The sequence below is a fragment of the Chelonoidis abingdonii genome, chromosome 5 (assembly GCF_003597395.2).
Source record: "Chelonoidis abingdonii isolate Lonesome George chromosome 5, CheloAbing_2.0, whole genome shotgun sequence".
Taxonomy (NCBI): Eukaryota; Metazoa; Chordata; order Testudines; family Testudinidae; genus Chelonoidis; species Chelonoidis abingdonii.
In genome coordinates this window covers 3,387,459-3,409,183 of record NC_133773.1, presented here as the reverse complement: position 1 = coordinate 3,409,183, position 21,725 = coordinate 3,387,459, and the positions used below count along the sequence as shown (strand labels likewise).

Genomic DNA, 21,725 nt, shown 5'->3' with positions numbered 1-21,725 from the left:
TTGAGAAGAGTTCTCTGGAGTCTCAGCTTGTCTCTGGTGTGCTGCCTTTAAAGCCTGATTTGGTCACTAGGGGTGAGCTGTTGGATTACATGAACCATGGATTGCTATTTGCCCATTTTACCAAACCACCAGCCATCTTGGGCTGACCGGCAGCCTCCTCTAGGAGAGGTCCCTCCCCACGCTGGAGGACTATGTGGCCCAGTTGCGAGGACTGTGTCTGTGCCTCTGCTGGTTTGCTCTGGTTTTGGTGAACCCCAGCAGACTGATCACCCACAGGAGCCACTGGCCAGCTAGACCGTCTGGTGGGCAGCTGAGCACATACATCCAAGGGACACCCCCCACCAGCCAAATCACATGTCACCACCATGGCCCTTCCCCTGCACTAGTCTTTGGCTCAATCCTCCCCCGGGTGATTCAGACTTACTCTTCTCACCCCATGCCATACTGCACAGTGGGGACAAGGGGGGAGGGGGGACAGGGAAAGCTGTTGCTTGGGCGAGGAGGTTGACAAGAAGGCATGGCCTGCCTGCCTTCTCTCTGCCCTCCGCCCTGGCATGGACAACCTTCCTCGGGCCCATTTCTCTTAGCAACAGGGCTGCCTGTGAATGAGTCCTTCCCACCAGCGCTAACTAGGCATTGCTTTCAGGAATGCCCTCGAGCAGACTGAGATGTTCCAAGAGTCGCCGGCCGTGCCGAGCCGTTCGGGAGCAGCCAGGCGTGCTCAGCCTGCTGGCAGGCCAAGTCCACAGTGAGTGCTCGTCATCCATATTTAATTATTCCTTTTGCTCGTTAATTTTTAACTACAGTACTCCTGTGATCAAGGGCCATTAGAGGGTCCCAACTTCAGGGTTCAACCAGCAGAAAAGTGCTTGTGACAGAGCGTACATTACTGGGTGTTTCTGCTTTCCACTTTGCTGGGCTGTGTTAGCCAGCAGACTGCTTCACCACTGGCTGTGAATAAAACATGGCCCTTCATTTGGAGTTCATTTTCCTTTTCATCCCTGTCACAGTCACTTTGCCTCACGCTGAAGTTCACAAGCTCACTCGAGTTCCTGCGTTTCCATGAACTAGCTGAATTTCTGTAGGGAATGTCCTTGCATTACTAGCTGGAAGTGCTGGTTGCAGCGGGTCTCTTTGGCAACATATGTCCATGCAGCTGGCTTGCCAGCACCAGGCCTACTGCTAAAGGGAAGGAAATCCAGCGTCAAGTGTTTCCGCCCCTCCAGGGCCAGGGTCTGCCAAATTACTGAGTCAGCAAGTGGTTGGGCAGCCCCAAGTGGCAGCTTGTGCTTATGCTCAGCGCTGGCCTTTGCCCCTGGATCCTGGCCTGTTGGTCCAGTCCATGCCCCTCTCTTGAGACTCTACAGGCTAAGTTTAGGCCGGCCTTTCCAAAAGCAGGCCCTACCCACACTGGCAAACATTGGGAGCTGCTGGGTGTTGGGGGTCTTTTGAAAAACTGGCCTATAATCAACTCATGTATTTAGAGCCTCCCTCCCCAGCTGCCACACGTTAAGCACTGACCCCTGGGCAGGGGAAACAAGGAAAGGCTTGGGTTTTATACCGAGCCTGCCGCACTGCTGCCCTGCTGATCACCTGGCATGGCTATTTGTCCATCAGTCCGGCCCTTTAACGCACAGCAAGGGAAAAGAACCTTTACAGAACAGAACAGAAACACATGATCCTATTGGCCCTAAAATCTCTGAATCTAGCAGTGAGTTTTGTTCTCACTGTCTGGTGGCTTTTCATCCTAGACTGACATGTACCCCCTACTCAACACTTTCAGTCACAGACAGATCCGCAGCAGCAACGTGACCGGGAATTCTCCCACATTTACCCTGGAACAAGGTCACACTTTCTACATTTTCAGCCTCCCTCGCTAGTCGGTAACCCTTGGGGAAATGCATTCAGTGTACATATTGGGAGGAGGACAATTACCCACAGACTAGGGAGCAGATACAGCCAGGGGTGGATTTACTAGGCATTGCAGAAAGTAGTTCGAGAAGCGCTCTTCCCTCACATGCGTTGCTGACCGGGTACAGGGAACGGCCCTTTCCCGGAAAGGGCTGTGATATCACAGTTGAGTGTGACAGCTCTGAAGGTGAGAGGCTGGCTCTAAAATGGCCTCTCTCATTGTGCTTGTGCACTTTCCAAAGATGACCTAGTCTGTGTCCAACTCCGGTGTCACCTGCTGATGGAGACGGAGGAACAAAAGACTCTGCAGGGACCAGAGCTAGCTATGAAATCTCAAAACCGAACTCACCTAGCTCAGAGGATCAACTGGCAGGTTGGCTTGGTAGTAGGGCACCTCAGTGGCCACAGCTTGCAGGCATGTAACACCCGCCCTTTGGTTTGTGTAGGCATTTCCTGGTGCTGCTACCTGTCTCTGACGGTCATCCTGGGAGGTGCTGCTCATGGGATCATATGGATGAACAGCTCTTCTTTGGCTGCCTGGTGCTGCCTCAAGTGCTCTGCTCTCTGAGTTGTATTGGGACATAGGGTGGAGGAGAAGGGCATCACTAGCAGCAGTAAGACTTGCCTCTCTCCTGTTGCTTATCTCAGTGTGAACGCTCCTGGGCTGCTGTCCATTATGCCCCTTAGGAACCCACACTGCTCCATACCATGTTGGAACAAGGTTTCTGTCTGTCCCTCTAGGGAATTCCCACTGCTTGACTATCTCCTGGGCTACAGATTGCTCATAGTGTCATGGAAACCACTAGCATCTCCTCCAGCTTAGCTACTCAGATACTCCGTGCATGACTACATGCATTTGTATGTAAGATCAGAAAAGCATCGGAGTAGGTGGATTGTTAATGCAGGAAAAGTCCCTCCAGACAAGCCAGGCGTACTGAGACACGTGCAGTCGCTATCAAGGAGTGATAAAATGGGTCTCGGATGGAAGCAGCTCCCCAGCTTTGGTAACATCGTGCTGCAGACTCGGCCCCTCAGGGAGGTGGAAACTTGATTTGCTTGGTAGTGGTGGCCACTTACATGTAGCTGTCATCACCAGAGGCGGCTCTAGCTTTTTTGCCGCCCCAAGCACAGAAGGGAGGCTGCCTTCAGCGGCTTGTCTGTGGGAGGTCCCTGGTCCCGCAGATTTGGCGGCTTGCCTGTGGGAGGTCCACCGGTCCCGCGACTTTGGTGTACCCGCCCCGAATTGCTGCCAAATCTGCAGGACCAGTGAACCTCCCGCAGGCGCGCCGCCGAAGGCTGCCTGACTGCCGCCCTCACAGGGACCAGCAGGGCGCCCCTGTGGCTTGCTGCCCCAGGCACGCGCTTGCAGCGCTGGTGCCTGGAGCCGCCGCTGGTTGTCACCTATGGCCAGCTCACAGCAGGGATTCACCTGGCCCCTTGCCTGCAGGAGTCAGCGCCGGAAGGTTTCAAGGACTAAGACTGCAGTCACTAAGGTTTCTAGTAAATAATTTTTCAGTGCATGATCAAAAGTGAGTTCTTCTGTTCTCTCTTCCATCGTATAATTTAAGAAGCTGGAACCCAACTTACTCAACCCATCGTGCCTGGGAGCGTTATTCAACCCTTGCCTGCACCGTGAACAGACTCTCGCCTTTCATTCGGCTGGGATCACCTGAACCCAGAATGTTTCTGGGGCTGTTGCAAATCCTCATCTCCTTGTTCACATTGCCCTCCTTAGAGCAGAGCTGGGTAGCAGCTTCAAAAATGTACCCCAAGCAGACCCTGGGCACCCTAGACCTAAGCGGGGGGAGAATGACCCATCCCCCCCCCCCCCTTTTGTCCGCAGCCTACCAGGGATGTGACAGGTTAAGGAGCCTGAACTCCTCCTCTCAGCAGCGGCGGTGGCTACTGACCTGAAAACACCGGGTGGGTGAGGTGGAAGGAGCACTATTAACCAGGCATCGTTCACCAGCGAACACCATCCCAGTAACCACCTGCAGCTACAGCACGTTGGTCTGTCCACGCAGTGACAGCTGCCCCTGTAGCTCAGCAGTAGATCAGCTGCCTTGAAGTCGGGAGCCCTGACATCTAGGCTACAGCACCAAACGCCTGACCTTACAGATGGCCAACTCCAAACACACCCGGCCACACAAACACACACCACCAATGGCCTTCCAGATAATTAGCTGCAAGTGCTGGTTTGGGCTGCACAGTACCCATATACAGAGGCACACGTGTACGGGGTTCTTCAATACCCGGTGGATTCTAGAACTGCCTCCTGTGGCCTTGGTGTGAATGAAAGTGAAAGGATTAAGGAAGAGACAGGTGTCCGGGATACATCAGGCAGTGTGTGCTATCACCTCGGGAAGCCTGTCCCCACTCGTCCCCTGAGGATGTGTCAGCTTGATTGAGGTGAGATCATTAATCTTCTGGAGGAGTGTCTGTTAGCCGGACAGGGGTTAGTTGGACAGGGTGCGCTGGGGGACCAGCTCCGAAAGGACTGGTGGGAGAGTGAGCGAAGTTGTGGCTGGTTGGTATAATTTACCTGGGCATGCAGTGAAGCGGGATAGGTGAAAGCAGGAGGAGGTAGAGCAGGTGCTAACTCCGCTGGGTACAGAGGGTACGGCGCCCACACTTCAGGGCTACTGGGATAAAGTGCAGGCACTGTGAGCTCATCTGCAAGAAAAGAATAAGGAGAGTTCATGGTTACAAAACAACAATGTTCAAAACAACCGAACGAGAGAACTCGCTTCACATCAATCAGCTCCTCTGGCAACTGTTACCTAAGCTCAGAGGGAAAAGCCAAAAGACCAGGGGGGAAAACACTGCTCTGGAGGAGCGTCTCAGAGCCCCAGTGATCAGAGCAGGACCGTGTGCTAACGTGACAGGTAGCAGTGGGAGGGTGGGCGACTGGGATGACAGCTGGTAGAAGAGACTCCCCTCGGACGGACTTGTACTGCGCGGGGACCAGGGTTCCCGCAATGGGGACTATTTACCTGCCAGAACACGTAGCCCTTCCAAAACTGACGGGAGGTGTTTCGCTGTCACAGTGTCACTCCGAGTACTAACCAAGGGGGAGCATTTCCTGTGGGTGGCGACTGTTAGCCATAGTTACAGGCTGAGCCACCGACCTGGTTTGCTGGGCCAGGCAGGACATGGCACCCTTTGGTGATGCAAGGCAGCAAACAGTAAACAGACACACAGACTGAGTGTTGACTCTGCCCGGGGGTGTGTATGACAAAGGCAATAGAGGGACTGGGATGCACCACAGGCCAGATCGTTGCTTTGCCGGTGCAAGGAGAAAGGGCCTGGGTTGTGCTCAAAGGCTGGGGCCCCTGCTCAGAGGCTGGGGCCACTGCACCCTCTGCCACAGGCTAGAACACCACTTTGGCCTGCCCTAGGGTGCATCCACACTGGCCTTGCCCCTTCTTGCCCCAGGGCGTCCCCCCACTCCACCTTGGGGCTCCTGTGGAGGTGGCACAGAACTGGTTCTGTGCATGGTGTGCAGGCCCCTTGAGCCAGGAGCATTCCTGCTCGCTGGGCCCTTTGTGCCAGCCTGTTAGGGGAAAAGGGGTGACAGAGCAACTCAAACCATTACAAACACGAGTGTTTGCAGCGGGGCCCAGCATGAGTTCTGCTGGCTAGTGGGAAAGGGAAGCTGATGGTGTCATCGGTTTGGGAGTTGGGAACATCAGCCTGGCTGTGGCCACTGAGTGCCCAAACTACGTCCTGATTGTCTGGTCAGAGCCATTTACCAGCTGCCCAAGGTGCCCGATCACGAAGAGAAATCTTCTGCCCATTATGCCATATGGGAAAAAAGGAGAGGCGCAGAAGAAGGCAGATGAGGGACAAGGAGGAGGATGGCTGGGGGGGAAATGGCAGCTAGTGGCCATCTGGCCATCTCTCTGTCTCTTTCTAGTATCATCAATCAATGGGGTCTCTACAGGCAACGCTCTCCGTGGGAAGTGTCTATGGGGCACATATTAGAACAAAGGGCAGCAGAGCAGACCCAGATGGTTGGTAGTGCCACCGTGGCAGAGTTACAAAGGGATCTCACTAAACTGGGGGACTGGGCAACAGAATGGCAGATGAAATTCAGCGTTGTAAAGGCAAAGTAATGTGGATTGGAAAAAAATAATCCCACTGAACATGCAAAATGATGGAGTCAAAATTAGCTGTTACCGCTCAAGAAAGAGATCGTGGATAGTTCTCTGAAAACATCTGTTCCATGTGCAGTGACAGTCAAATGTTAGGCGCCATTAGCAAAGGGATCCATAATAAAACAGAAAATGCAATAATGCGATTGAATAGACCCATGGTACGCCCACGCCTCAAACACTATGTACAGTTCTGGTCACCCTGTCTCAAAAAAGATGTATTAGAATATGAACAGGCACAGAAAAGAGCAACAAAAATGATTAAGGGTATGGAACAGCTTCCACATGAGAGAGTAAAAAGACTGGGACTCTTCAGTTTAGAAAAGAGGCAGCCAAGGGGATATATGATAGAGGTTTATAAAATCATGACTGTTGCGGAGAAATGAGGAGTGTTATTTACTCCTGCTCATAACAGAAAAACCAGAAGTCACCTGATGAACTTAACAGGCAGCAGGTTTAAAACAAAGATAAGGAATGCACAGTCACACAACGCACAGTCAACCTGTGGAACTCCTTGCCAGGGGATGTTGTGAAGGCCAAAACTATAACAGGGTTCAAAAAAGAATTAGATAAGTTCATGGAGGATAGATCCATTAATGGCTGTTAGCCAGGATGGGCAGAGACGCAACCCCATTCTCTGGATGGCCCTAAACCGCTGACTGCCTGAAGATGGGACTAGACAACAGGAGACGGATCACTTGATAAGTGCCTGCATCAGTTCCATTTCCTCTGGGGCACCTGGCACTGGCCAGTCAGCAGACAGGATACTGGGCTAGATGGACCATTCATCTGACCCAGTATGGCCGTTCTTATGTTCCTGTGAGAACCCCACGGGTCTGGGTAGGGCATTTCAGTGTTTGTGGTCCCAGATTGGATTGCATTTATTCGTAAAAACACGTTCATTTTTTTTCCATATTTTTCCTTGTGGCAGGGCAGAGTTAAGGTTCTTCAGGTGCCCTTACTGTGCATTTCTTATCTTAACAAGTTCGGATTTCTTTTGAGTGTACTCTTAACTGTGAATTTCCTGGGTTTATAACACTTTTTATGAGGGTAATCATAGAATCCCTGTAATTTTTTTACCCTTAAATTACTGATACATAATTTCAATATAACTCCTTTTTTAAGGATGGGGTTTTTTTGGTGTGAATTTCCTTAGTTTGGTAAAAATTATTTAAAATGTCATATGTGAATACTTACAAGAGAGACCCAAAGACCATGCTGCCATGTGATATTTCTAATTATCTGAAGCTACATAGACACCCTTAAACCATAGTTTAAATGTTAACTTCTAAGGACAGATTCACCAGTACACTAGGCCAACACAAGGAAGCTGGAGTGCACTAATCACTTAGGCTGAGTTTATAGCTGCTTTGCATCACTGAATAAGGCAAGGCACCCTGGTGAATCCAGCCCTGATTTGCCACTGACCTATTGTTTCAAGGGCTGTGTTAGTGAGATGGCACCATGTGAAGCGGGGCAAGGGCAGTCCAATGCCGGAGTCCAATTGCCTGTGCTTTAAAGGCTCCTGCTTTGCTTGTGTCTCAGTGCACAGGGGCGCCGAGGCAGCAGCGCTATGAGAAACCTTTCAGGCGCTGACATCTGGGCCAGCAGGTAGCCATAGAAAAGCAGTTGGGCCAAATAATCTACCAGTGAAGATTCTGGATGTACGTCCAGCCTCTATCCTATTCCTGAGTCGTTACAGACAACCCGATGCTGAATGCAGATTAGCTGCAGAGGAAGAATGGTGACGGGTTGAGTCACCTATGATGTCAAAATGGCCTCACGTAAAAGTTACCTGAGCTATAGGGCCTGCCTGTAGCCTGTATAACAGCAGCAATTAGAGACAACTATCACTGATGGCTTAGCTCCATTTCTTCCAATAGCGCCCATGTGCAGGATCATCATTAACGTTCTGAGCTCAAAGAGTATATGCGCTAGTCTGTTGTTAGGATCACTCGGGACAAAGAAAAGTCTGACAGATGCTACATTTCTTTAAGGGCCCAGTTTTTAATTAACTTTAACTCACATTGGAGTCTCCTTAGCTGCATGAGTCTCGCCAGCCCTAGACCCTCCCGGACATGGGGGCCTTGACTTTCCCCGGCCACAGGGACCTTGCCAGCCTAAGAACCTCCCCAGCCACGGGGGTCTTACCAACCCTAGGCCTTCCCCAGCCACAGGGGCCTTGCCAGCCTCAGACCTTCCCCAGCCATGTGGGTCTCACCAGCTCAAGACTCTTCCTAGCTGCATGAACTTTGCCAGCCCTAGGGAGGTGATAGCTTAGGGTTTTTCTCAGCACTCGCAGGGTATTTCAGCTAAGATGTGGCGTGGGGAGAGCCTGGGTCCCAAGTCCTCATTGTCCAGTGTGTGCTGGCCTGGCCTGGCAGCTTCCATCACATTTTATGCTCTGCAGGAAGCAGGATCTCTCCAAGGAGTCGCAGGAGCTGGCTTTCTTCTCGATCCCAGTCCCAGACCATTTCCAACAGAGGCTCTCTTGGGAGAGACGTCCTAGGGAACTGCTGGCATGCGGTATTCAGACACAGCAGGGACTGTCAGGGATGGGAGGGTCAGATCCTCAGCTAGTGTAAATCGGACAGATCATTTGACATCAGTGGAGCTATGCTGATTTACGCCCGCTGAGGAGCATGCCAGGAAGGCTCAGTACAAGCCCCTTTAAGGTTGTTCTGGCCTACTGCATATCTGACAAGAACACCGGCCTTGCAAAACTGCTGCAATTGCTAGATAATTCCCTTGGTTTAGAACCTGCCTCTTTTAATTTACTGTTTTCCTTGGGTTAGTTGTGAGCCTTCAGTTTTCTGATCTGTGTAGACACCACAGGAACTCCACAGCTGTGAATGATTTAACAGCATCATAAATTATTTGTGGGGTAACAACCATGGAAAAAGGTGCTTACCCCAAAAGATAAATAACAGTAGGGAAGCTGATACCAAGTTTAAATTGTGGGATTTATTACTCCCAGGGCTTGCATTACTTACGCATACTGAACTTTATTTGAGGTTTATTTACAACTAATCCTTAGGACCTGATTCATTCATGAGGTTTTTTCCATAAAAAGAAGCATATTCAATTTTTGTGCCAGTGGCGGCTGATCAGAAATAGCAAGAGAGCGCGGTTCCACTCACAACATGGTGCTGTTCACTTACTACTAAATGCTCCCTGGTCAGAAACCACAATATTTTTTCAACACAAAATAAAAGCTTGACGAAATGACTTTGCTGTTAGCTGCTTTTTTGTGGTACCAGTGCAGTGGTACCTGCAGGAACTGATGCGGTACCGTCCCAGGAGTAACATGGGATGCTGCCCATACGTTGCCTGTTCCCTGGATGGACGGAGCACTTTCCTCTCCAGAGCTGTCAGTGTGGCACTTTTCATGGACACTAAGGGCAGAGGTTCAAGTGCTTAGCACCCACACTAGGACCAGGTTTTCCAAAGAGCTCAGTACCCAGAAGCGCCACTGTGATAGATACGGACAAATTCTCAGAAGACCTCTGCATGTTGGGAGCCCAGCTCTTGGCCAATCTGGCCCTGACTGTGGGTGCTGAATATTTCTGAAAATCTGGTCCTAAGTGCAAATAAAGAGTTGACTGTCTCATTGTTTGCGTGTGCTCCCCATCTGTCTGTAGCCACCTGCTGTGTCTGGTCTTATACTTTGATTGTAAACTCCTTGGGGCAGGGTCTGCGTTTGTACAGCCCCTAGCCTGGTCTGCACCTGAAGCTTCTAGGCATTACCGCAAGACCACTAAATAAGAAGTGAGACGACTGTATCATAGTGTCTACCTAGAAGGAGGCAGAGTGGACATTGTGCCGGCAGCCTTAATGTTGGCATTTCCAGAGCCTCAAGTGTTTTTTTTGCTAGCCTTGCGTAGGCTGCTCTACTGAACATTTTATACACGCACACATGTACACGCACACGTAGACTGAATTACATCTAACAATACTGATGGAGTGTTCTGAGACAGAGGGAGAAGAACATCTCGTGTACATGGGCTGAGTCAGAAACAACAAATCTGAACCATCAAAGGCAGAAAGCGAGAAATTTCAGTCTCATTTTTCTAAATTAAAAAAAAACAAAAAAAAGGACAAACAAAAGTGTCTGAGTTCAGGGAGGTGCACAGAGTCTTTGCAGTGAGCTGCCTGCTTCCCTGCATTTACCACCAGCACAGCCGGAATAGGATGATGTTACAAACCCATCACTTTTGGAAGCTCTCCCATTCAGCCAATGCTGATTTTCTGGGTGACAATACTCCCCTTGCACACCCAAAGGAGCCCCTGCACTCAGCTCTCAGAAGAGAACATGCACAGAATCCCAGGGTTGGAAGGGACCTCAAGAGATCATCTAGTTCAACCCCTTGCTCAAAGCAGTGCCAATCCCCAATTAAATCATCCAACAGATTATATTCTTAAATGGCCCCTTCAAAGATTGAACTCACAACCCTGAGTTTAGCAGGCCAATGCTCAAACCACTGAGCTATCCCCCCATACTTTGCTTCAGGAAAGCAGCTAAACCTGGTCAGCCAATCAGCTCCCTCATTTTGGCTAGACTTTCATAGCAGCCACCTGTTTCCATGCACAGCTTTGTTTGCATGCTACCCGTGGTCCGCGTCCTTGGGTATCAGCCTGGCAGTAAGGTCAGTGCAGCCCTCCTGAGCTGGGTGCTGCAGGCAAAGCTGCAGGAGCTGGTAACGGCTTTGATTAGGCTTCATTTCTGGGTGAACCAAACATCCCTTTGAAAGACAAGCTGAGAAAAATCCTGAAGGTCCTTGTCAGACTGATTGGCTTGACAATAGCCTTTTAGCAACCAACAAGGTTTGAAAACACTGTAAAGAGACCCCTTTTGTTCAAAACCTTCCAGCTTTCCCCACGCTGCCCCCCTGCTCGCCAACTCACCCCTCCCACCAGCTTCTGCGATCTGAACAGTGGTGCGAACAAGCAGCTGGTCCATCCTCATTCCTCCACTAGAAATCATTGATAACCCGTGACCTTCATCATCACAATTGCCAAGCCTTGCACAGCTTCCTGTCTGACACTGTATGCAAATTGGTTGTTGAGTTAATTTGCATATTACACTAAACGTCAGCTTAACATTGTTTTGAAGATGTGGATTTATTGTTGGTGAAAGGTATTGCTTTGCCAGCTCGGGTCACTGCAGGTCTCTAGAGGGCTGCCCTGCCAACCTGCCCAACTCTGATCTGTTGGGGTCAAGCAGGCCATTCATCCTCCATGGCCCAGACAGTTCTTGGCCTCTCTCATGAGCCTTCCTATGCTGAGCGCTGAGTTTGTGATGTGAAAGCTGGAACTGGGGCCCACCAAACTCAGTTCATCTGAGGGCCACCAGCCACCCATCAGCTAGGCATGACTTTTAATTACTGCTGAGCTGGGCTGGTTTCAGACTGGTGAGCCACAGGTGGAGGGTGTATTATTCGAGTAATTCGGTATGAAGGGTAGGCAGGAAATAAGGGAAGGGCCCACTGACTGAATGGTGCAGATAAAAAGTGAGCGCCATCCATCCCGTGCATCGATTGAGGCAGGGGAAACCAGTGTGTGCTAATGTAATTACAGACAGTACCATAATGCATAAGTACCCAGGAGCTGGGCTGAGGTTGCCTGGGCTGCCTTGGTTCTGGCTTTTCCTAGTTCTGGAGTGCCAACTTTGCAACCTTACTGATCTTTTTTGGATGCAACATATAGACACTGAACAAGCAGCCGGCTCCTGCTGCTTGGGTTCCATCACGCCACATGATAACTGCTATGAAGATGACATTGACAAGTGGAGAGCTACTGCCAGCAAAATGTTTGCAGGCCTGAATAAAAACAGTTTGAACAATACATCAGAGTACATGACAGCAAAACCCAGATTATACACAATGCTCATTGCACCCCCATTATCTTACAGGTGTGAAACATTGATACTGACAAAGCATGTGGAGCAAAAGCTGCAGACATTTGAACAGCGCCATGTGTTAATGTTGACAAGTTGAGATAGACTAAGAAAGGACAACACCTCAGAAGACTGAAAGTGCCGTGTGTGACTACAGTCATCAAAAGATCCTAACTGCAATTTTTTGCCCATGTTGCTAGAATGACCCTCTACCAACTGCCTAAATTACTCTCTATGGAAGAATGGATGGAGTGTGAGGCTGCAAGTATCCACAGAGACAGTGGGATAACAGTATATAAAACCACCCAGGCAAGTCCCCAAGAGGTGCAAAAGGAGGTTCACAGCAGATGTGGATGAAATCTGCTCATAATCTCAACCCTACCCAAACCTGGCCTGGAGGCTGTTATCTTCTACGTGTGGACTGCCCCTGGAGAAAGGCACCATGTGGTCTAAGAGTTAGAGAAATCCACCTTTCCGAGAGACGGGAGCTACGTTGGTGGGTGAAGCTCTTCCTTCGACATAGTGCTATCTACCTGGGGGGTTCGGTCAGGGTAGTATGTTGCTCAGGGCTGTGGATTTTTCACACCTCTGAGTGACGCAGTTATATCAATGTAAGTCTGTAGTGTGGACCTGGCCTTAGTTAATTCAATGGCAAAACACGATATTAATGCCGAGTTCAGCTTGCTTGGTGGTAGGTCGTTCCCTTGCAGAACACTGAGGTTATACTTAGTGTTCTGTAAAAATTCCACGCCCGGGAGCGACCAAACTCTGAGTGTGGACAGTGCTGTGTCGATGGGAGAGCTTCTCCCACCCACACAGCTACTGCCTCTTGGGGAGGTGGATTAACTCTGCTGACAGGAGAGCTCTCTCCCGTTGGCATAGAGTGTCTTCATTAAAGCACTACAGCAGTGCAGCTGCACCATTTTAAGGGTAGCCTTGCCCAGAGCTGAGCAAAACACAAACTTCTGGACACCAGAAAATGCAGAGTTAAGGCTGCCCATCCAACCTTAACTCTGCCCTCTTTCCGCACTGCCCCACTATGCCCAGTTAACACAGACATCTTTACTCTGCCAGCCCCACAATTTAATGGCCAGTAAGCAATTCTGGCAGTGCACATATCACTTTTCCCTCAGCAGTCAATGTACCTGCGCTGTGAGTTCCAAACCTGCACGCTATGTATCTTTGGAAACACCGCATCTCCCCAGCCCTGCCGCAGCTTCCCCAGGGGCTAGTAAAATACACAAGATCCCAAACAACCAATCCAAGGCTTGCCTACCACCCATTCGCATTGCCCACCCCTTCACAGCCACAGCACCTCTCCCTGTCTGCCCCATCTGTGTCTGCCCCCCGACAAAGTCCTCTGGCTCCAAGAATGTTGGATGGACAGGCTGCTGACTACTCTGCTGTGTCCAGGGTCAATATAGTACATTGTTACAGAGGCAACTTGTAGCAAGCAAACATGAATTATTACATGTGTATTGCACAGGTGAACAACTGACACCATTTTGACCTATATCACAGCGACAGTTTAAGCTCTAGATCTCAGCAAAAAAAAAACACTTAGAAACTTTTCTGAAAAGGAGCTATGTTTTCAGGGCTTAGCTGTCTGGAAGCCTGGCTCAAATGCTGTCAGATGTGGCTTGCTAACCCTACTCTGCACTCCCACGAGGCATAGCAAATTCCGAGACAATCAGTGCAAGTGTACACATTTTAGAGCATTGTCCTTTAAACAGGAAGGAGGGAAAGGGCTTCTCTCCACACCCATCGCAGCAGCTGAATGAGAACACCCCAGGCAGGCGAATACACCCTGAAACAAAAGCACCGAGACATGTGAACTGCTCCAGTGGGTGTTCCCATCCCCCTCCTGAGTGTCTTAGAGCCTCTGCTATGCATGGGACATGCCGGTTCCACACCCAAAGGGGCAAGATTTCCCCAGATCCTGGCTCATGTAGAGAGACAGGGAGAGGGTTCAATTCCTGGCATGCACGGAGGCAGTGAGAGGGGTCAGATACCCCCCCCCCCCATGGGGCATATCCCAGCTCATACGAGGCGGCATGGACACACCCCAAAAAGAGCAAAAGTCTCCCCCTCTCCCAGATCTAGGCATCCACATGGGAGGGGCAATTGAGAGGCTAACAGTTGTTCCTGCCCCTAATCTTCCCCAGACCACTCACCCTCACATTTCCCTTCCCACTTCTGCAACCCCATAGCCTTCCTCACCTGAGCCCCAACCCCTCCCTCCCCTCCCACCCATCCTGTATATCCCCCTCCCCAGCCCCCTCCTCTTGCCGCAGTCCTGAACCTCTCTTCCTCTAGTCCCCCCATTTGTCTACCACCTAATCATGCCTCCCCTCCCAGGAACCAGTCACACGTCTAGTCTTCCCCCACCGACTCTGATTACATTCCCTCAAAACAAAATTGCCACTCCTGACCCAGGTCCACACTATAGCCCTATATCGGTAGCACCGTGTCGCTCCAGGGAGGGTGGACTCTTCACCCCCCTGCGTGATGGAGATATCCTGACCTAACACCCCATGTAGACAGCGCTATGTGAGCAGGGGAAGCGCTCCTGCCGCCTCCGGGGAGGTGGATGAGTTACACCGGCGGGCGAGTGCTCTCCTGTCCTTGTAGAGCATCTCCACTAACTGAGGCGTTGTAAGTGCAGACCTGCTGTCCCAGGGCAGCACACTAAACACACCGCAGCAGCACCCCGTAGCGCTGCAGGGTACACACTACCTACGCTGACGAGGCATTCGCCCATCAGCCCAGGTAATCCACACACCCCCGCAAGGCGGTAGCTAGGTCAATGGAACTATTCTTCCGGCCACCTAGCGCTGGCTACACGGGGACGTTTTCATACATCTGACCAACGCAGTTAAACTAGTGTAGACCAGGCCACAAATTGTAGCAATCTCCAGCCCCTTAATCCAAAACTTCTTTGGTCTAAGGTGGAGGTTTACGATTAATGTGTCTTTAGTCATGTTAATTGGAGGGTGAGTTCACCGCCACCAAGGGGGAGTTCGTAGCCCTCAAATGCAATACGGGCTGTGATTCATCCAGTTGTTAGCACTGCCCAGTTTAACAGTGCCAGGCGGCAGAAGGAAACCTTCTTTGGGGGGGCCCTATAACTCAGGAACCCCTAGGTCAAATGACCTCAAATTTGGATCACTAACTCTACAACCTCCCCCCACAAGGCATAGTAAATTTCAAAGCAATAGGAGTAATCATTTGGATTTTAGAGCACTTACAAGAGTTGAGTTTTAAAGCCTGTAAAAATGGCAGGAATGGAACACGCTTGCTGTTTTTCTATATTGGCGGATGTGCAGTGTAAAAATGTCCATTTGCTGCCATATTGTTTGCCATTTGGGTCCCACAAAAATGTAGTGGATGCCAGGCACTATTGTGGGCAAAACTCAATAGAGTGAGACCATTTTCACCTGCATCACAGCAGTAGTTGGCCACTAGCTCTGGACAACAAAAATCCCCACCTAGAACAGTGTTTTTAAAAATGGGTATAGTTCTGGGCTTGTGTCTCTGGAACCCCTGCTCAAATAACGCCAAATCTGGGTCACTAGCCCACCCCCATACCCGTCTGAGTCACACCACATGGCAAAGGAATCCAACTAAGCAGGTCGATTTTAGATGGTATAGAAAGACCAAGCTTTAAACGGATGTTTTGATGCAACCTTAATTATAGTGGTGCTGGTGCTCCACCAGAACGTTGTACGGTAGTGTCTTTTTCGCACTGTATATCTGTAGCGTCCACAGCAAAGATGTTCCCACTTGGCAGGGCTGCATCGTGTCTATAGCTTTAAGAGCAGCCTGTGTTTTAATTGCCTGGTTTCAGGGATGTGGATATGTGAGAGCAGTTTGGGCTGGTTCCCTTACGCCAGGTAATATGAAAACACACCAGCATTTCTAGCAGCCACTGACTATTGAGATTACTGCAAGTAGCATTATGCCACAATAGCAGCCTTGTCTATCTGGATTCTGAACCTCCATGTACAACTTTCTCCAATGAGCAGGCTTGTTTATGCTTCGGATCCACGTGACCGGGGCTGAGCAGCCATGCCTGTGCACCTGGCCTGTTGTTACCCTTCCGTTCACATGCACTGTGACAATCAAAGAGTGCCTGACTGCAACCTTCAGCCACTCCTCTAACGAGTAAAAAGCATGCGTGTGTGGCGGGGGTGGATTGATGGGGCCAAGGCCTGACTGGGAGTTGGAAAAGAGACCTGGGTGAGGTCACACTAAAGCAGGATCCAGGAAGCAGCAGTGCTGTGGAGGAAGCAGGTGGGCCAGTGAGCAGAGAGTCAGCAGCCAGCTGCCACAGGGAAGTGAGAGCATGCAGGGGAGGGGGCACCTCTGGGGGATGTGGATCAGGATCCGCCATTTGGGAAACACTGCACTACAGAACAAATGTTCCCTGGATCCTTTGGAGCTGCAATGTGTGAGCTGCTCTTTGGGCTTGGCAGGAAAGCCATGTCATTTCAATCAGAGCGACTGCCACCTTCTCTCTTCACCCCTCCACTTCTGCTGCCCTTTCCCTCCTGGGGGGGCTCTTAGGCGCAGCTGCTCACCTGCATAAATATCTCACTCTGCTAAAAAGGAAGCAGATGGGAATTTATGGCTCACCCCAAGGTGACTAGGTCCTCTGTAGACAGAGCGTAGCTGGTTCATGTATGGAGGAACCGCCCCCCTCAGTTGGTGTACCGGAGAGTGCCTGCTTTAATGCATGTTTTATCTCCTCCACACTCCCCACCGGCAGGGTGACCTGATTTAATTTCCCCTACCACTTACAAGGCTGGCGTATGCACTCACGGCCATTGCACTGGCATTTATAAAATGTCTCTTGCATTTTTCATGCACACTCCACTTACAAGAATGCTCCAGTTCTGTGAACAACTCCCCAGAGTAGCAACCTCAGCCTGGGGTTTTCAAGAGGCATTGTTTTCATGTATTTAATTAGGGCTGGATTGTCCCATGCCCTAATGCAGCCACGCCTGGCCACCCTACAGCTCAGGACAGCAGAGTCTGCCGTGGGCTCCAAAACCCTGTGAGCAAGTGGGCAGGGAAATGCACGAGTGGGCAGATGCATAGCTCTGCATCCCCCGTCACCATGTGCGAGCCGGCAGAGTTTGCTCGGTGTGCCGGGAAAATAAAGTGCACCCATGAAAGAATGAGGAATCTTTCTCCCTGCCCTCTGACCAGAGGGGCTCAGGGATAGAATTGTTCTATGGCCCAGCGGTTGCTACAATGAAAGCTCAGTCCAGCCCTTTAAGAATATAGGTCTTGGCTCATAAAGAAGTGAAGAAAATTGATGCTGTCCAATATTTTAGGAGCAGCTTCTGGGTGCCTGCAAAACATCTACCTCCTCCAGCCATGCCAGGGAGGGAGATCACAGAAAAGTGTCCCACCGGCATGACCCTCATGAGCTCTGGACACCGGCCCTTTGTTAGAATGGGCTGTCGTTATCGCTGAGGAGAGTTTCCCAGGCACGCAGGGCAGCTAGGTGCCCGGCCGCCTTTGGATGTCACTGGGTGTTGGGTCTCACTGGTGCCTTTGATTAGCACAAGGTCTGGGAGAGAGTGTGAGGAGAAGTGCTGACTGGGCCATAGAGCTGGTGGTGGCATAAAGGGCAGAGTCCATCTTGGGAGCAGGTTGGGTAGAACAGGGGCCAACTGCGGAGATCTTTGTCAGGCAGGGTAGGAAGTGGGGTTTGAGGTGGTGGAGGAGGGAAGCCAATGGAGGGACTCAAAGGGTGTGATGTAGTCAGAAGGCAGGTTAGGCGAGGGTGAGTGAGACGCCAGAGAGAAGTCCGGCAACGAGATTATCAGAGCTTGGACCAGAGTATTGGCCAGGAGGGCAGGGGTGAAGGTCTCATCACCTGGAGAAGCAGCAGGACCTAGCATGGCCTGGCTGTGCTGGTCAAAGGAGAGGGCTGAGTCAGAGATAATGCTATGGTTGTGGGTTATCTCTGGGTGCGGCTGATACTACTGACATCAGGATCAGACAGGAGGTGTGATGGGAGCCTTCAAGGGAAGGATCCAGAGCTTGGTTTGGCCCTGTTAAGTTTTGGTGAAGACTGGACATCCGAATGGAGATGTCAGATAGACAGGCCCAGGGTTTGGTTGGGATGGAGGGTCCCACACAGAGAGGCAGATCTGTGAGCTGTCGGCATAGAGCTGGTTGTGAGAGCCATGGCTGAGGCTGAGTACCCACAGAAAGGCACAGAGAGAAGAGGTGAGAGCTGAGGATGGGGGTCAGAGGGACCCCCGACAAGAGAGGAAAGGAGGAGGGCTCATCAAACCAGCCCCCGAATAAGCAACATGAGAGGCAGGAAGAGTACCAGAAAATTGCTTTATTTCCCTAAAACTATTGTATATCTGGAGGGTTTGAGCGAGCTATTAGAGATGGTGGTTGTTGGGGGTTTTCAGACCTGCCAGGTCTCACACCCACCAATTTCCTGTTACTTCACTTTGTCACAGAACACACAACATCATTCACAGACAATGTTAACAGGTGGACTGACAATGTTATATTCCTACATACATAACAATCACTACAAGATTCATACCAGGCTACCAAAGCGCAAGGCCAGGTAAAGCAAACAACAACAACATACACTACTCTGGCTCACTACTAAAATGGTCTTTCAACCCCTCTCCGAGCTGCATAGCTCCACACTGAGATCTTCTAATAACTTTTGTATCTGATTGTGCAAATCCAGCAGACAGCTGCTCCACCTCTTTCCTCTACCCTTTGTTTCACAGACACTATGCAGGACATAGCAGGCAGCTATAACCATTGGCTTATTTTTCTCACTGAGATCCAATCTTGTAAGTAAACAGCACCAGCGACCCTTCAAATGACCAAATGCACATTCAATGTCATTCTACACCTGCTGAGTCTATAGTTGAAGCTCTCCTTGGTGTTGTCAAGATGGCTGGTGTATGGCTTCATGAGGCATGGGAGCAAGGGATAGGATGGGTCTCCCAGGATCAGTATTGGCATTTCAACATTCCCAATGGTAATCTGCCAGTCAGGAAAGAAAGTCCCTGCTTGCAGCTTTCTGAACAGTTCTGTGTTCTTAAAGATGCAAGTGTCATGCACCTTCCCTGACCAGCCCACACAGATGTTGGTAAAGTGTCTCTGGTGATTCACCAGCACTTGCATTACCATAGAAGAGTAGCCATTTCTGCTGATATATATACTCTGTGGGAAGGTTGGCTGGTGCAAAAATAAGGACGCATGTCCCATCCATTGCCATGCTGCAGTTTGGGAATCCCATTGTTGCGAAACCACCCACTGGGTTCTGCACACTGCCAAGAGTCACACTCCTGCATAGCAGGAGACAATTAACAGCCCTGAACACTTGCATGAGAATGACCCCTGCAGTGGATTTCTTGACTCCAAATTGATTCCCAACTGACTGGTAGCAATCTGGCTTTGCAAGTTTCCATGGTGCAATCACCACTCTCTTCTCAACTGTCAGTGTGGAGCTCATTCTGGGCCCCTGCACCGAAAGGCTTGGGGTGAGTTCGGCACACAGATCCAGCAATGTGGTCTTGCACATCCAAAAGTCCTGCTCATCATCCCAAACCTCCATGACAATGCAATCCCACCAGTTAGTGCTTGTTTCTCAGGCTCAGAACCCACACCCCGCCATCTCCAGCTGCTCTGTGAACTTCACCAACAGCCTTGAATTGTTTTTCTCTCTATCTCCCACAGCACAGCAATGTAGCCTCCAAGGAATCATAATGGTCCCTCTTGCAGCTCTGCAAATATTGCAGGATCACATGCTTGCAACACTCATAACAATAGTGCAGAGCTGGGCAGTCTCCATGCTTCTGTCAGAGATGGTGGGCAGTAAGGAGAGCCATGCAGGTTTGTGCAGATTTTGAAAAGAACGCATGAAATATTATGGGATGCAGAGAAAAATTATGGGATGGAGAACACTGCATTATGGGAAGTCATCCCTGGACAACTTGCTTTGGCCCCATCAGGCATTGTAAAAACTTCCCCAAACACCCTGCATTGGATGGTGGCAAGCTGCACAGTGGGATTCCTACCCATGGTGCGGTGCACTGCACTCCAGGTGAGGATGCGCACGGCTGATACGAGGAACAAAGGGTGCACATGCACAAGTGATGTAATGACTGCGGCGGCTCTGGTCCAACGTCGGTATAATTTTGTAGTGAAGGCATGGTCAGAAGGTGAACATAAGTTGTTAACACCATAGGTGCTGACTCCGTGGGTGCTGTGGGGCTGGAGCACCCACAGGGAAGAAATGGTGGGTGCTGAGCACCCACCGGCCACCCCCATCAGCTCCCCACCTCCCAGAGTGTCCTAGTGCTTCCCACCTGCTGGCAGGCCCCCTCCCTCCCCACACCTCTTAGCTTTTTCGCGGCATTCGGGAGGCTCTGGGGGGAGATGGGAGGAGCAATGACACAGAACTGTGTGGAAAGTGGCGGAGTGGGGTAGAGCAGGAGCAGGAAGAGGCAGGGAAGGGGTGGGGCCTTGGGGGGAAGGGGTGGATTGGGGCCAGGGCCTGGGGCAGATCTGGGGGTCAAGTACCCCCTGGCACTTTGGAAAGTTGGTGCCTGTGGTTAACACACATTTCAAGGGACCATCCAAGGTGAAGTGGCCCGCTACCACCCCTCCAGTCATAGGGAGGAAAGGAAGGTAGGAGGTGGAGGAAGCAGCTGGAGAGAAGGTTGTTAGTAGGTTACAGGTTGCTGTAATAAGCCATAAATTCAGTATCTCTAGTCAGTCCATGATTTTCAGTGTCTAGCAAAGTTATGACTAGGAGTGTGATTTGTTATCGATATTGTTATACCAGTGCAACCCCTTGTGCACTATCCTGGTACATCTTATTCCCTTCTCAAACTGGAATAAGCTGTACTGGCGTAAGCACCTTTCACCCAGGAGAAGTGCACCCATGCTGGGGAATTTTGGTCACTTCAACTATACCCCTACCGTTAATGTGGCAAAACTTTCTAGGGAGACAAGCTCTAAGAAACTTCACCCCCACCTGAGTTCCAGACTAGCAGCCTGAGGTGAGGTAGCCTGAGACACTCCCTGCAGTTCAGCCAGTTTCCTCCTCCTGCTCCTCTTCCTCACTCCAGGCGGGGGTTGGGGGAAACCAGACTTTCTCCTCAGTTGACAGTTTGTGTTTGAGTCAGGACCGAGAGGCCCAGCCCTCATGCACAGTGAGGAGAGGAAGGCTGGGACCGTGCCGGCCTGCAGCTTGAGAGACTTTGGTTCAGTTCGCTGCCCTGTCACAGATCTCTGTGCGACCCTAGGCAAACCTTGTGTCTCTCTCTGTGCCTCAGTTCCCCATCTGTCCAGTGGGGATCACAGCACTGCCCTGCCTCACAGGAGGATACGTACATTAAAGATTGTGAGGATCTCAGGCACTCTGGTGATGGAGCAGATAAATGCCATAGATAGATAGCTGTGCTACAGACAGTGGCAGTGCCAGCCTCTTCCCGATGGGGGGGCTGAGGTGGGCCATACAGAAATTTGGCCGGCAGAGCCCTCAAGGAGCAGTGACAGCAGGGGCAAGGCCCAGGAGCCTAGGCCAGAGTGGATCAGTCCAGGCTGCTGTGGGGAGCCCCAGACCATCCACGTGCCCCAGGCCAGGCGCTCTGGCAAGTGGGCACCCCGGTCCCCTGCCCAAGCTTACTGCTCCGATGCTGCTGGAGCTGGGCGCCCGGCCAGGAGCCGCCACTCTCTCTGCTCTGCCTTCAGAGCGGGGCAGC

General features: G+C 50.9%; 1 protein-coding gene across 1 annotated transcript in view; it reads right to left on the bottom strand.

The window, feature by feature from the left end:
• RBPMS (RNA binding protein, mRNA processing factor) overlaps nt 1–21,725 on the bottom strand; it is a 106,090-nt gene that overhangs the window by 30,300 nt on the left and 54,065 nt on the right. Inside the window, exon 6 of the mRNA XM_032769476.1 lies at nt 4,454–4,584. Coding sequence (XP_032625367.1) covers nt 4,454–4,584 — 131 coding nt within the window. The remainder of the gene's footprint in view (nt 1–4,453; nt 4,585–21,725) is intronic.